Source organism: Triturus cristatus, chromosome 4_2 (genome assembly GCF_964204655.1).
Source record: "Triturus cristatus chromosome 4_2, aTriCri1.1, whole genome shotgun sequence".
Lineage (NCBI taxonomy): Eukaryota > Metazoa > Chordata > Amphibia > Caudata > Salamandridae > Triturus > Triturus cristatus.
The window spans coordinates 530,250,536-530,265,470 of record NC_140586.1 but is presented as its reverse complement, the minus strand read 5'-3'; the positions used below and the strand labels follow the sequence as shown (position 1 = coordinate 530,265,470).

General features: G+C 46.8%; 1 protein-coding gene across 11 annotated transcripts in view; it reads left to right on the top strand.

Annotated features, from left to right (window-relative positions):
- KYAT3 (kynurenine aminotransferase 3) overlaps window positions 1–14,935 on the top strand; it is a 492,939-nt gene that overhangs the window by 288,047 nt on the left and 189,957 nt on the right. For all 11 annotated transcript variants that reach the window (XM_085602145.1, XM_085602141.1, XM_085602139.1 and 8 more), the window contains 2 exons: window positions 2,148–2,276; window positions 2,369–2,489. In XM_085602145.1, coding sequence (XP_085458271.1) covers window positions 2,148–2,276; window positions 2,369–2,489 — 250 coding nt within the window. The remainder of the gene's footprint in view (window positions 1–2,147; window positions 2,277–2,368; window positions 2,490–14,935) is intronic.

Below are 14,935 nucleotides of genomic sequence, written 5' to 3'. Positions count from 1 at the left end.
ACTCACTTTGGCGGGATGGCCCAAACGGGAACACTACTACACAAATAGCGCGCTTCGCGCATGGACGATGTGTGGCTTAACGGAGGTAGAGTCCCTTTTCGAGGACGGGCAACTACGACCGTTCCATAGCCTGGTGGAGGAGTACGATCTTCCCCCAGGACAATTCCTGATTCACCGCCAACTCCTAGATAGCTACAGACCGTATCAGGACCTAAGCAAAGGGGAACCACACACACATCCAGTTCTCCACACGATTCTACGCATGGGAGCAGGACGACATCTAACCACATGGCTTTATAAAGCCATACAGGAACTGACTAATAAGCCACTAGAGACCCTACGAGCCACCTGGGAGACGGAAATCGGGCGGGTGCTCTATGAGGGGGATTGGGAGAGAGGTCTGAGGTACCCTAAGAAGGTCTCTAGAAACGCACGCTTTAAAAACATTCAATATTACATCCTACACAGGGCCTATCTAATACCTGCACGCCTCCAACTATTCTACCCTGACACTCCGTTCCTATGCCTCAGATGTCATGAGCGGAATGCAGACTTCCGACATATGTTTTGGAGTTGCTCCGTCATGAAAATTTTCTGGCACCACATTCACACTGCTTTGGGTACCCTCACTGGGCTAACTTGTATGAACATTTGGGAGGCCAGCGCCATAGGCATCTTTTGCGCAAGTAAGGTGCAGACTCGCTTTCTCTCCCTTGCGGTGCTCTTGGCCAAACGCAGCATCGCCATGCATTGGCGTTCCCCCCCCCCCCAGTCCACCGTTGGCGGCGTGGGTGGGAGCTACACACAAATGGGCGGCGGCAGAGGAGGAGACATTACGGGAGGAGGAGGTGAAAGGGACCCGTAAGCACCCTATATCAATGGAATGGGCCATGTTATTGTATCAGTTTGGGCAGCTCTCCCCGGGGGCGGACCCACCAGACGACGCATCTACATTGTCAGTCCAACGCACACAGTCACAGACCCTACCCAGCTGATTTCTCGGAATCCCGACCACGCAAGCTCATAACAAGCCCTAGCATCGGGTATACTATCGCAGTTCTCGGTCGCACCAACTAGGATAGGCAAACATGAATGTCAGAGGTGCCTTACCCATACGACGCTGCATACCCTCAATAGTGTAACTGGATATGCTCTTCCATACCCGTCCCCTAGTTTATGCCTGTGTTACACCCCAGTTTCTATGCCATGAATGGAACCCGAGACAACAGGATATAAATATCATGATATCGCTATACATTGTTCATGCTTCCTGGTTACGAATCATCGGTATATACAGTTGCTGAATACCATTACTGGATGTATAATCTGATATGACTATCTGAAGATTGTGTATGATGCACAATGTGTGAAATATGAAAATGACAATAAAAATAAGTTAAAAAAAAAAAAACCTAAATAAGGATGGAAAAAAGGAAAAAAAACGAGCAACATGTTTTCATGAGGCTTCTAAGTATCAGCATGTAAGTACAGTCATCTTTGCTGCTGCCTTGATTTAACACAGGTCCTTGTGACTTGGGTGAATATTTGCATTGTCCAGCATTCCGTCCATCAATTGTTTCTTTTACATATGTCTCCCTAAGTGGGAAGGGTATGCCCAGACGTGGGTCCTGTGCTCACCACACCACTTGATTCAAGCAAGCCTGACTGATGAAGGATGATGCCCTGAAACCGGTCCCAGGATGCTTGTTTCCGGTCCAGGGAGGGCCTGGCTTGGCAGTTCGGGCTGGACTGTTCCCACAAGGAACAGGGTCAAGACTGATTTGCATATGGCTGGGTCCAAACTGGGGTGGTGTGGTGAGCAAAAAAAGGATGGATTTAACCCAGATCCTTGTGACTGTCTAAAATTCCGTCTATCAATGGTTTCTTTTGCAATTGAGCCTCAAAGCAGCATTGCTTTGAGCCCCTCAGATAGAATTTAAAAACATGTTCCCTCTGCCACTTGATGTTTGGTTTACTTGAGTATATTTTTGGACAAGCTATGCATGATTATATGTTTCTGGCAGCCTGCTTTGGAGGTAGAATATGTATCCGCTTCTGATTAACTGGAAATATGTGTTTAGATGCGTACATGATACCGTGATCTCTTTACTCTTGATCCACAATAATGAATGTTTTTCTTTCTGCAGAAACAAAAGGATGGAAGTGGTTCACTGTCTAGTGCGGACTGGGAATTAGACCCTATAGAACTAGCTGGTAAATTTAATTCTAAGACCAAAGCCATCATACTGAATACACCCAATAATCCCATGGGCAAGGTCCGGCTTTTTTTCAGAATTTCCATACATAGTCAAAAGCTCGTTTTTTGCTGCACTGATACAAATGTTTTCCCTAAATACTTGTGTTTCAGGTGTTTCACAAGAATGAACTGCAGATTATTGCTGACCTTTGTGTTAAACATGACACCCTGTGCATCAGTGATGAGGTGTACGAATGGCTTGTGTATTCTGGTAATAAACACGTAAAAATAGGTATGTACTTTTCATCTCCCTGTAAATCTAGTCGCTGTGGCTATTGATCACATTTGTGTGTGCTTGCTTTTAAACTGTGTTTTACCAATGTACTTTCAGTGGAGTTTAAAAAAAATATATTTGTAATTAGTTTTTATTGTGACAGGTGAGGTATACAGTCCAATGCTGCACATTTATCTCATGCACATTAAAGCAAATCAGTTTATATCTATTTGAGTGCCTTGATTCATACAATACGGAGAACACAAGTGCCTGCCACTTTTTCATTTAATGACTAATGACAGAACGTAAAATAAAAACCTCATCACATTTAACTCCCTACCACCTTCCTCCTTATCCAGCCGTCAGTGCTCTATGGATGTGAAAGCATAAGATGTCAGGCAGACCCTTAGTCTTTAAAGAAGCCCAATAGGAAAAAAGGTCAGTACCCTGTATCTCAATTGGGTGTCCGCCTACGTAGAAAAAGTGGTAAAGTGGTAGATAAAATATCAACCTTTATCTTGAACAACACAAATGGACATAGATAGGAGTCAAGTCAGGGGTATTCTACGGTGGGCTTTCATCATCTTTAGTAGCCACACTGAATGTCTCTACTAGGGCATCCCATGTTTGGGTTATAAACAGGGGGTCCCACACCATTAAGGCAGAGGAGTGTCGCCCCACCTATGAAAATGCCCCTCATTCCCCAGAGATGAAAAATAAAATGGTGAAACAGTTAATGTATTATCATTTCGTATTTTCTGTAACGCTGTCCCGAACAGAGAGTCACAACAGGGGCGGGGCAGCTGCTGACTAGCAGCTGCATAAAGAAGTCATGGGCAGGGCACTTAGGTTTAAAGTGGGCATGTCTCTATGGCCGGCTGTCTTGCAATACACTTTAAACCTCTCAACCCAGCTGTCCAAGACAGCTGAGTTGAGACCAAGCAAAGGCCTCCAGTGCTCTTTGGAGCGCTGAGAGAGCCTGCTGCATCCAGTCCTGGCGCTGCTCTCATGTTGATTGAGAACTGCTTCAGAATTGGTTAGGGGCTTGTTGATTGAGAACTGCTCCAGAATCGGTTAGGGGCTTGGAGGAGTGAAGGAAACCGCACGGGAGCGCTGATGTGCTGCAAGGTAAGTGAGTTTTCTTTTCTTTTTTTATATGTTTTAAATGTATGTAATGTATCATAATGTATGTACACAAAACTGCCGAAATGCATTACATTACAGTTTTAAAGTTACAATACTTTAATGCATGACAGCAGTTTTGTTGATGTTATGTTGCACCCACCTCCCGTTTGCCGACCCCACCACTCCCCGTAGCTGACAGCCACCACTGGTTATTATGTAGCCGTGTGCTTTCCGACCAGAACCAAGAGAGTGCAGTCACAGACCAGGTGTTATTGGCTGGGGGTGTTGTGTTTTTCCAATGCATTGTGATAGTGTGTTTCGCCAACCACAAAGTGAGATCGAGAAGTCTTGTGGCTGCTCTGCCCAGATCAGGTCATGGGTAGACTCCCAGCAGAATTGCCTCAGGGGTGGCAGGCTGGGTGCAGCCCGTCGTATTGGATAGCAATACAACGACCCTCTGACAAAAAATTGCAAGGGATGTGTAAGACCCGAGCTTATGCAATATATCTGCATTAGAAGGGCACAGTGAGGACATTATGCCGGTGCTAAAGCAGCTGGGCATAAGGTAAGCCTGATTGAGCATATTAAATTGAATATATTTAAACCGGGCATGGCGTGATATTTTTTGATGGTACCCCAATATTTTGACCCAGTCCGTGTCATGTGGTGTATTGACACGATCTGTTTCCCAAGTGGATTGGAGATGTGTCTGAGTTTGGTCCATCTTTTGCAGGAATTGTCTGCAGAGCCACCTCACCATTCATCATGCGGTCCCCAACATATAGTGTTTGGATCACAGCATGGGTGGCCGAAGCACAACAGTAAATGCTGAAAAGGGTAATAAGTGACTGTCGTACATGTTCGTAGGTGAGAAATTGTCCTGGTGGGAGACCATAGGTAATCTCAATCTCCCATAAATCAAGAAATTTGTTCATAAATGCCATAGCGAGGACTGGCCTACTGTGGACCATTGGCAGATCTGCCCCTGGTGGAGTTTCCCCATGTGGGTAGAAAGCCCTAACCGAGCAACAGCAGTTGCAAACAGTTTTGCAGTGGAAGTAAGATTTCGTGCCCTGCTGAGGCATGCAAGTGCTTTGAGAAGCAGTCCGGTAGGTCGCGGAGGTAAAGTTGCACCTGGTAACAAAGTGTAATTAAGGATTATACGCATGGTAATCCCCCAGAATGTCACCTGTTTCTGCCAGAAATCGGCCAGAGAGGCATCAAGCCACCCATTGGAGATGTGAGGCTACGTAATAGGGCTCGATATCCAGAAGGGCCATGCTTCCAGCCGACACGGCAGTGACACTGCTGGAGCTCCACTTGGCGCCTGCCTGATCCCCAAATGAAGGCTACAAAGTTTGAATCAATGTCTCGGAAAAAGGAACACATAAAGGAAGTTTCATAATTAATATAACCAGTACGGTAATACAACCATTTAAAAAAAACAAATAATCTTAATTGATTTTTGTTTAGCATAGTCAACAGAACCACGTTTAGCATACAATAGCAACACTCCATAACGGAGGAAGGAAGTCAAATACATTTCGATTGTATTTGTTCACAATACCTTCTAGTACAATGTGCAGGGTTCGCTCACCATCCTACTGAGACTTATTATCCCTTGAGGGCCAGAGGACCCGCCAGGATAACATGAAGCACATGCCAATAATAAGCAGGGATAACATCTCCTCAACAAAGAGAAGCCAGCTGCTGCAAGTACATTTACATCCCAAAATGGAAAAATACAAATATCAACCCCCACTCCCCCTGAACCGCATGTGTGTGTGTATACTTGTGACAAATCTCAACATACCCTTACTACCTGGATCTCCGGTGGGCCCAGTGTAGTACTCAATCGTTGGCCAAGATGTCTCACAGTCAGGGACCCTACTGGTTGCCCTTGGGTGTGGCCAGGACATGTGTCCACCCAGTCCCTTGATCTTTCCAAATGGCCAGCAGTGTTGTAAACTGAGTGAGGTCTCCACCACCGCTGTCCGCACAGGGCCAGCAACAGTGCCCTCAAGGAGGTAGATCATCCGTATTCGTACTCATCCGTACTCTCCACATAGATTTCCCAGCGTTCCAGTGGGTCCGCCCCGTCCCCCTTGTGTGTATGGAACGCCAGTTCAGCCAGTGCCTGTCTACGCATGTTGGCCTGCCAATGTTTCAGTGGGGGTGCCTTTTCCGACTTTCAGGCCATAGTAATACAAAGTTCAGCCAAAATCAGCACTATATTTTGGAATTACAACAAACCCTTTGTTTTCTTCGTGAAGTGCTCTACTTTGAGTAGGCACTGGACAGGGTCACGCGGAAACAGACAGCCATCTCCTCCGACACCGTTTGTGTAACCTGTACCCAAAAGGATTGTATCACCACCGACTACCACACCATGTGGGGAAAATCTACTTCCTCCACTCCATACCTGGGAAATGTATTAGTCGCACGCAGAAACATTCTACCAATCCTCTGTGGGGTGAGATATGCATGATGGAGATATTGAAACTGAATGAGTCGTGAATTCCGTGGCACCTGCTTAACTGACTGGAGGCATCAGCTACACACTTTGTACGGGATATCAGTTCAGAGTGCCAGTTAACACTAATCTTGCAGTCTTTCAATCTCTTTAAAAGGACGCTGCTGCAGCATGCAGTATAAGCATGTGATGGCCTTGGTAGAATTCCCCACTGTCAGAACCTCCTCTGATGGCATCTCTAGAGGAGGCTGATCCCGGTCAGAACCCTATGTCCTCCACATCACATCTCTGAGGGCTGAGGACAGTAAGAACTGTTCCGGTTCTAGCCTGCAATCTAGTACTAGGGCCTCAATAGTACTAGGGCCTCAAAATAACAGATTCCCTACTCTGACATGACATCTACCCAGGACCTGATCCTTGCTTCCTCCTCGTCCCTAATGCGATATGTTGCCTTTAGACCCTCACGTTCCGGTATTGCCCAGACTGGTATACTGGGCACATAGGGCGTGGATCGCATTTCTTCGCAGGCATACTGTCTCCAGACATATAAGGCCATTCGCAGTGACACACACTCTGAGTTCGTAGGGAGAACAGTGTCTAAGAGCCTGTTTGAGAGGAGTTGTCCTGCCAGCTCATCCAGAATTCCCACACATTCGAGTAGTGGTGCATCAACTAACCATCTCATCGGGCACTGCAGCTGAGCCTCTGCATAGTAGAGTTCATAGTCGGGGGCGCGGGGGGAGGGGACGGGGCAAATACCTTTCATATAGCCTGTTGTCGCCGGCCAGCACGCCATATCAAACTTGTCAAAACGCCCCACAGGTCCCCAAAGAATGCCTTCCATATAATCAGCAGGATGGCTTCAAAGAAGTTTAATTATCTGGGCAGTACCAACATTTTTGCGATTGCAATCCTGCCCATCAGTGACAATGGCAGCCCGGTCCAGAAGGGAAGTGAACAACGGACGGAGTCCATCCCTTTCCCCAGGTTCCCCTCAATGAAGGCATGTGCCTCGTAGTATACTTGCACCCCCAAATACTTGGTGGAATTGAACTGCCAGGCCAACCCCTTAGATGGCAGCGCCTCTCTGGTCATCTGGTATTAGCGCCATAGGGAATTAGCAGGACTTATCCCAATTAATATGGAGTTCCAACATCATCCTGAAGTCGTCCAACACTGTCATAACTCCCAGCAGCACGGTGAAGTCGGCCCTCAAATAAATCAGTGCATCATCTACATATAGGGATACGATCTGGGGGTGTCCCAGTATCGCAAGACCCCACTGCGGCGCACGGTCCCGAAGCATGCACGTCAAGAGTCCATCACCAGGGTGAACAGCAATGGAGACAGAGAGCAGCCCTGTGTAGTACCTCTATCACCAGAAACTAATATATCACTCCCCCTGTGCTTACCTGGGCAACCGGCCTAGTATACAGCAATGCCACCCATCTAAGGAGGGGTCAACCAAAACCCCATGTGTTTCAAGACCGCCACAAGATAAGGCCATCCCAAGGTGCACGCCTTTTCTAAGTCAAGGAAGGTGGCCTAGCATGCTGTCCTCATGCGCTTTGCCCAGTCCATAGTGTGGAATAACTGCCGCAGATTAATGAATGTGTTGCACCCAGGTATAAAACAGTTTTTGTCTGAAAGCACCTAGGAGGAGACTGCTCAAGTCAGACGATTGGCCAGGACTTTGCCAAGACCTTGTAGTTGAGGTTTAAGAGGGACAGAGCGCAATTGGATGTCACATTGAAAGGATCAAGCCCTGGTTTAGGAAGAATAACAATCGCTCCTTCCCTCATGGAAGTCGGCAAAGTGCCACCTGCCACCGCCCCCTGCTACACCTTCAGCAACCGAGTGTCCAACTGGGCAAAGTAATGTGCATAGAATTTGATTGGGAAACCATCAGTGCCCGTTATCTTCCCGTAGGCTAGCTGTGCTATTGCCACCTCACTACTTCCAAGTTAATCGGACTTTCCAACCGCTATAATATTCCCTAAATGCCCCATTTATCTCTACTTGAGTGTTCACTACCCGCCCCTTCCAGAGTTGGAGTACAGCAGTTGGGCATCTGGGGGTCTCTAAGTGCAACAAACATGCCAGCTTTATCCTCATGTTTATGTTGTTGCTGCAAGTGGACCTTATAGTCAAAGTTGGGCAACCTGTCCACTAATGCCCTATACTCCCTCTACAAGGCCAGCAGGACCACAAGCCTACTGTGGTCGGTCAGATATACCCTTTTAAGCCTCCCAAGGCGTTTTTCTATATCCAGTATGTGTGCACACTATACGCTGTCTTCAAACACAACCCTCCGTAAAACCACTTTGAATGCATCCCATTCAGTCAGAGCATCCGAGGCAGTCTCTTCATTGTCCTGGAAGCATTGGTCTATGTCTTCACCGATCTGGGAACTAAACCCTGCATCATCTAAAGTAGTTGTGGTGAAGTGCCACTTGGAGATCTTCTGCCTAGACCTGCTCCATCCAAACAAGATCAGCAAGGGCTGGTGAGCCGATATTGCACGTTCCAGATACTCGGCGTGCGTGCACTGCATAACCAACCCTGATGGGCCAAAGATCATGCCGTCTAGAGTGCCACGCATGCACTACAGAGTAGTGGGAGTACTTCCTATAATCCGGATCTAAGAGTCGCCAGACCTCACCCGCATACATGTCGTGGGCCCATGTGTTCAGGTGTTGCGAGAAAGTACAGGATTGTGCCCCTGGTAGAGGGGTGTGTGGATCATCCAGGACGCCATTATAGCCATCGCACCAAAGTGTGAAATCAGCTAGGTCCATTAACAAGGTGGGCATCAGGGTCGTAAAGAAGGCTGCCTGCCCCGTGGCTGGGGGTGTATACCGCCACCAGATTCAATGGCAACCTATCTAACAACCCTAGCTTTACTGCTAAGTGGACCTCTGGGTCTAATTTAGTGTGGTACACTGTAAAGAGCACCCTCGAACGTCATGCCAAATACCCCACCCCTCCATCGCCTACCCAATCTGGTGAGTTTCAATGCTGTGAGGTGTCTCCCGGACACGCAAACTATACCTGACACCTCCTTAAGTAAGCATAAACCTGGTGCCGCTTGACATATGAACCCATGAATCTCAAGTTCCATGTAAGGAGCCTATATTCCTGTAATACCATGAGTGAGTACATCTGAATCCACGGGATAGCCCCAAGTGTAGAAGCCGTGGGGACAGTGACAACACATGGAACCTCACACACACACATGCGTACCCGAACACAACAGGAGCCCAAACTCCCTTCCCCAAGCCACCACGCACAGTGCAACATCTGGCCACAAACCCTACAATGGGTATAAAACATACAGAGGAAAAAGTCCTGTGGATTGTGTAGGGTGGTACATGGCAACCACAGTGTGTGTCAAGAAAACCGATAGCGTCCCTAAGCACCCCAACCAGTGCGGAACCCAGTTCCCTTCACTGCCAACAGCATCACCTCCCCACATCCGAGAAAAGGATAAGATAACAGAGTCTTCAGAGGAGATCAGCTGTCCTTGGGGTAACCTCAGGGCCCCCGCTCAATGTTTCTGGAACCTCTTCTGGTAGGGAGCCACTCAAATGTGTCGCTGAGACATCCACGGCGCCAGTGCCGGAGCAGGGGATCCCCCTCGCACCAGTACATCTACCACTTGAGCTCTCTTCTGCACTGCTTATTACCAGGACAGGCTGGAGCAGGTCCTGCGAGTCGATCAGTGCCAGGTCCTTACCAGTGTCCAACCCTCCTCAGCGTCTGGTTGGTCCTATGGAAGATGCTCCCCCCTAAAACTCCAGCCAGTCCCAGGTCTCTTGGGACATTTGGAAAATGAGCGCCCTATCACCTTCCATGACTTTGAGTTTACCCGGGAAAATCAGCGCATATTTGAGCCTCATCTGCCTAAGCCTATACTTCCCCGTATATTGGGACGCCCTTTTTCTTTGCACATCTGCAGTGTCGTCTGGAAATATCGTAACAACCTGATTTTCTACCTGCCATGGACCTTTGGTGCAGGCGATCTGCAGGATACTGTCCCTTCCCCGATAATTGGACAGGCATGCCTCCATTGGGAGCGGGGGTACTCCGGATGGGGGCAGCCGGGCTGGTACTCAATGGGCCCACTCAACTAAAAAGGTGGAGGTTTTTCCCCCAGGAACTATCTGTGCCAACCATTGATCGAGATAAAGTTCCATACTCGGGCCCTTGGTATTCTTGGGAAGCCCTACTACTGTGTTATTCTGGCACTATTGCCCTTCGCATCATCAGCTTTGCATTTCGGGAGGTCCACTTCCTGTTGCAAGGCCAATATTTGGGTCTGTGTCTCTCACACAGCGGGCTGCATCGCCTCTATGGTTGCCTCATGGGTGGTCACTTTTGCTTTCAATTTATTGTGCTCCTTGCACATGCGACCCATGTCAATAATCAGAGTGTCTAGTTTCAGTTCCAAAGTCATCTTCAGGCCATGCATGGCAGCAAGGAGCTCTGTGAACTTAGTATTAGTGTCCTGCAACACAAGGTAAATGTTCAGGGCGGCCCCTCTGGGGCAGTCCACGCCTCAGACAGGCAGGGTTTCGCATGGGTGTCCCCGGGCTTGGAACCTTTCTGTCGCATCATCATGGCGCTGTCAGAGGCAGCTGAGGTACGGGAAAAGAAGCCCACGAGGTTGTCCGTGACACACCATAGGTGGCAGTCCGCAGTGTCCTCCTTTCACCTCATGGCGGAGGCCAAGCTCAGTGTTCCGGTACGAGTGTCTCTCCAATCGAGTCACACACGAGGAAGTCCCCCAACACTTCAACTGTGCATGGTCCAATAAGTTCAATCAGGATCGTGTACCGCCCACATCAGAGGACCTTCGCTTGCAGTGGGAAGGAGTATAGTCAGGAAAGACGTAGGCCCCTGGGCCTTCGGCATATGCAACGAAAGGCGATGGGGGCGGGCTGACTCCCAACGGACTCCTTCCAGCAGCAAAGGGGCACAGGCTCTTGTCCCAATGTCTCTGACCGCACCAGTCCACCAACCCCCCCCGCACTTCGTCGTCTGTGGTGAAAGGCCTACAACCAGCCTGCAGGGTGGTGCACCTCGCTGCCTTCAGAGCGGTCATCGTAGCTCTGCACCGCCCCCTTCAATTTGTCAGGGATCTCGTGCCGGTGGCCCCAGTCTCCACAAAAAAGCAGCGACTTGTTCAATGCTTGCAGCAGGGTGGGGGAGTTCTCAAATCCCAGTAGAAACCAGGATTATTGTGGCATCAGGGCAGAGCACACGTCTATGCGATTGCTCCCATTGCCATCTTGGCCTCACCCTCCAATGCTACAATTTTAACAAGGGAGACCTGAGCCATCCATGACAGTGGCAGAGAAGACCAAAAGCAAACTGGGACCATAAGGCACAGATTGCCCAACCCAGAAGACCATCACGGAGATCTGATAGAGTATGTTATATAATAATAATTTCTAGCTATCTAAAGGTGGTCGATTCATATGTCAACCATGGATCATAGTCTGCAAGTAACGGGAAATTGCAAGATTTGGCCCAGTTTACTTGAAGTCCTGAGATCGACGTGTAAACCCCCAACAGATGTCCAATAGATGATAGATTGGAACTAGCATCTGGTACATACACCAACATTTTATCAGCTTAAAGTGGCGCGGCATGCAGAGCCCCTGGATTCAACATGCCCCACCGCTTTCCGTGCTGCCGCAGACGGCCCTCCGGGATTCCATTGCCATGGCAAATAATAAAGGTCACAGAGGGCAGCGGAGTACCACATCCCACAGTCTAGGCAGAAGAGATGTAGGTTCTGGTTTTCACCCGGGATGTAGAGTTACTGTATAGAAACTACACCCATTTCCGTCAATAAAGACCTAATCCAAGCAATCCAACCACCTGGTGCATGTATTGCCCGTGGAGGGAATCAAAAGCTTTTTCCATATCTACTACTATACACGCTGCTAAGGTCAACAAATCTGCTGATTCCTGCCATGACCTCAAAAGGTTGTGGGGAAGTGTTGCGCACAGGGATGAAGTCTGACTGATCCTCATGGACCAAATCCGGCAACTCTAGTTACAATCTACTAGCCGGTATCTTCGAATCCGTATTAAAAATAGAGAATGGGCGGAAAGAAGCTAGGTCGGTCGAAGTTTTGAGGTTTTAACATTGTAGAGGTAATGGCCTCCCTCAAAGTGGAGGGAGGAAACCAGAAGTGAATCTGAAAGCAAATAAAACTTGAAGGTGCGGTGCCATTGATGGAACAGAGAGCGAATACAATCCAACTGGAATACCCTGGAATCTTTCCAAGTGTGATGAGGAGCATGATATAAGTGACATAATAAATGTGGACGGAGCCATTAATGTTGGAACGGGTGCATGGGCTCCGCCCTGGCGGTGAGAGAATGGCGTTTGGGCAAATATTGCGTTAAAAATATTGTGAGACAGAAATATCAGAAATGAAATATTGTGACACACAAATATCGTGATGCACAAATATCTTTGACAATGATATTGTGTTTTGAATTAAGGAATATCATTTTAAATAATATTGATGTTTTTAATATTGTTTTCATTAATATAGTTGTTACAAATATTGTTTTTATTTATTTTAATGTTTTAGTTAATATACACATTTTATATTACTATTTATATAAATGTTATAAATTGTTTCTAAAATATAGCTGGTAATTGTAAGTGATTTAGAATTTTTCATTTAATTTGTAATGGTAATTTATAGTTTTGTAGTGGCTTGCTGGGTTTGTAGAGGGATAGGGTGGGACGTTGATTAGGTAATTAAGTATTTAATACAGTTCATTTAATTGTATGATTGATATGTTAATTATGTAATACTGATTTGTTGTTATGTTTGCGGGCTGTTCGGTTTGTAGGAGTAAAAGGTTGGAAGTTTATTAAGTAATAATTAATTGTTAATTTCCTAATTGATTTTTAATTATGGAATTTATGAATTCTTTTTACTTGTATTTAAACTGTGGGATGCTTGATGTGTAGGGGTATAGAGTGGGAAATTATTAGCTAATAATTAATATTTGTAAATGTATTTAAATATGTAAATTGTGGAATACTTATTTTTATTTAGCTGCGGGATGCTTGGTTTTTAGGGGGTCTAGGGTGGGAAGTTAATTAAGTAATTAACAATTTAATATTTATTGGTTCAGGCTGCTAGGTTTGTAGGGGTTCAGTGTGGGAAGTTAATTGTAATTGAATAACAATGAGTTACTTTTTTATTAATTAGTATGTAAATTGATTGTTTTTTAGTACATATATTTTTCTTTTACTCATAATCTTCTAATTAAACGTTTATAGTATAACACAACAGACGGCAACAGCGCTGCCAGAGACAATCATAACAGTACAGGAATAAGGCTATTGTGTAGTAAATTCCTTAAAGTGGAGCCCAACACAATAGAGGCCTATTGGAACGGGGCTATGACCTGCAACATAGGGAGGTCTCGCTTGGAGATTGTAATATTAAGCGCCTTATATTGATTTTAATACCAGAGTCCGTTTCGAACGCAGCAAGGCTATATAATGGCAGGTAGGGTGGTAGCTGGTCGAGGGATAGTAAAGGATGGACTGAAAACAAGCTAATCTTATGATCTCGGCCCCTGAATGGAATGCCTGCAATAGCAGCGTTGCGACGAATTGAGATGGTCAAGGGTTCAACGGCTATGGCAAATAGTTGGGGTGATCACGGACACCCGTGACAGGTGCCTCTTTGGATGTTAATGGGTGCCGTGTGTTGCCCATTGACATGGATAGTTGCTGTAGAAGCGACATATGAAGCCATAATTTTAGCAATTTTACTGCTTCTTAGTCAGAACTGCTCGGAGGAAGGACCAGCCCACACTGTTGAAAGCCTTCTCCGCTTCAAGTGCGAGAAGGCAGGCTGGGATGTTGTGACAGTGAGCCTTTTCCACCAGTGTGCCACTCAACGTGCGTTGTTTGCCTCATGCTGGTCGCGAGTAAAGCCTACCTGGTCCGAATCAATAAGACCAGGGAGATAGCGCTCCAACTAAGTGGCTAATATTTTCATAAAGATTTTCGCATCATTATTATTTTTTTTAGTGTTTAAAAAGAAAATCTCTTTACTCTATACACAGCTAACACCTCACACAAATGCAGAAACCATCATAAGATGAAACAACTCCGCTAACACAGACTTTAAACCATAAACAGATCTATTGCGTAGAGAGATTTGGACTACTGGCTTTGACAAAGAAGGATTATAGTATAAAGTAAGACCTGTCCCATAAAGGATTCTCAACAACACACTCTTGCCGTCAGATTGTAGCAAGGGGGCTTGATTACATTAGGAAGAGGTCAGCTGGGAGTGTTTTCAGAGAAGGCAGCAGCCACACCCATACTGAGTCTGCTTCTTCCCTTGGCTGCAATGTTTCTTTTAGTGTAGGAGGCTTCCACTCAGAGTACAGTCCCTGCTCTTCGATATGTGCACATACAAGCATAACTTTTCGTAGGAGTGGGACCAGCAGGCAAACAAACAGGTACCACTTGCAGACACCGATATTTTCAATGTGAGTGCTGAGCTGACATTAGCTGGTGGCGCATCGCACCGAAGCTTCCCCCCAATAGATAAAGCCACACTCAATTGACAGCTTTAGTACTTGATTTAGGTCTTGTGCCCCTCCTCCCCACCCAAAGAACCTGGGAGCCCACCCTGCAGGACACTTTGACTCTCAGTGGTGGGCAATGGCACATGGTGTTCCTTGTTGGAAGTCTAAACCTGGGTTCAATGCTCACGCATGGGCATCCCTTGGCCTGGCGCGGATGTTGAGAACAAGTTTTTCTTTCCAGAGGACACACCTTCCAAGCTGCTGAAAGGAGGACTGAGCAGGC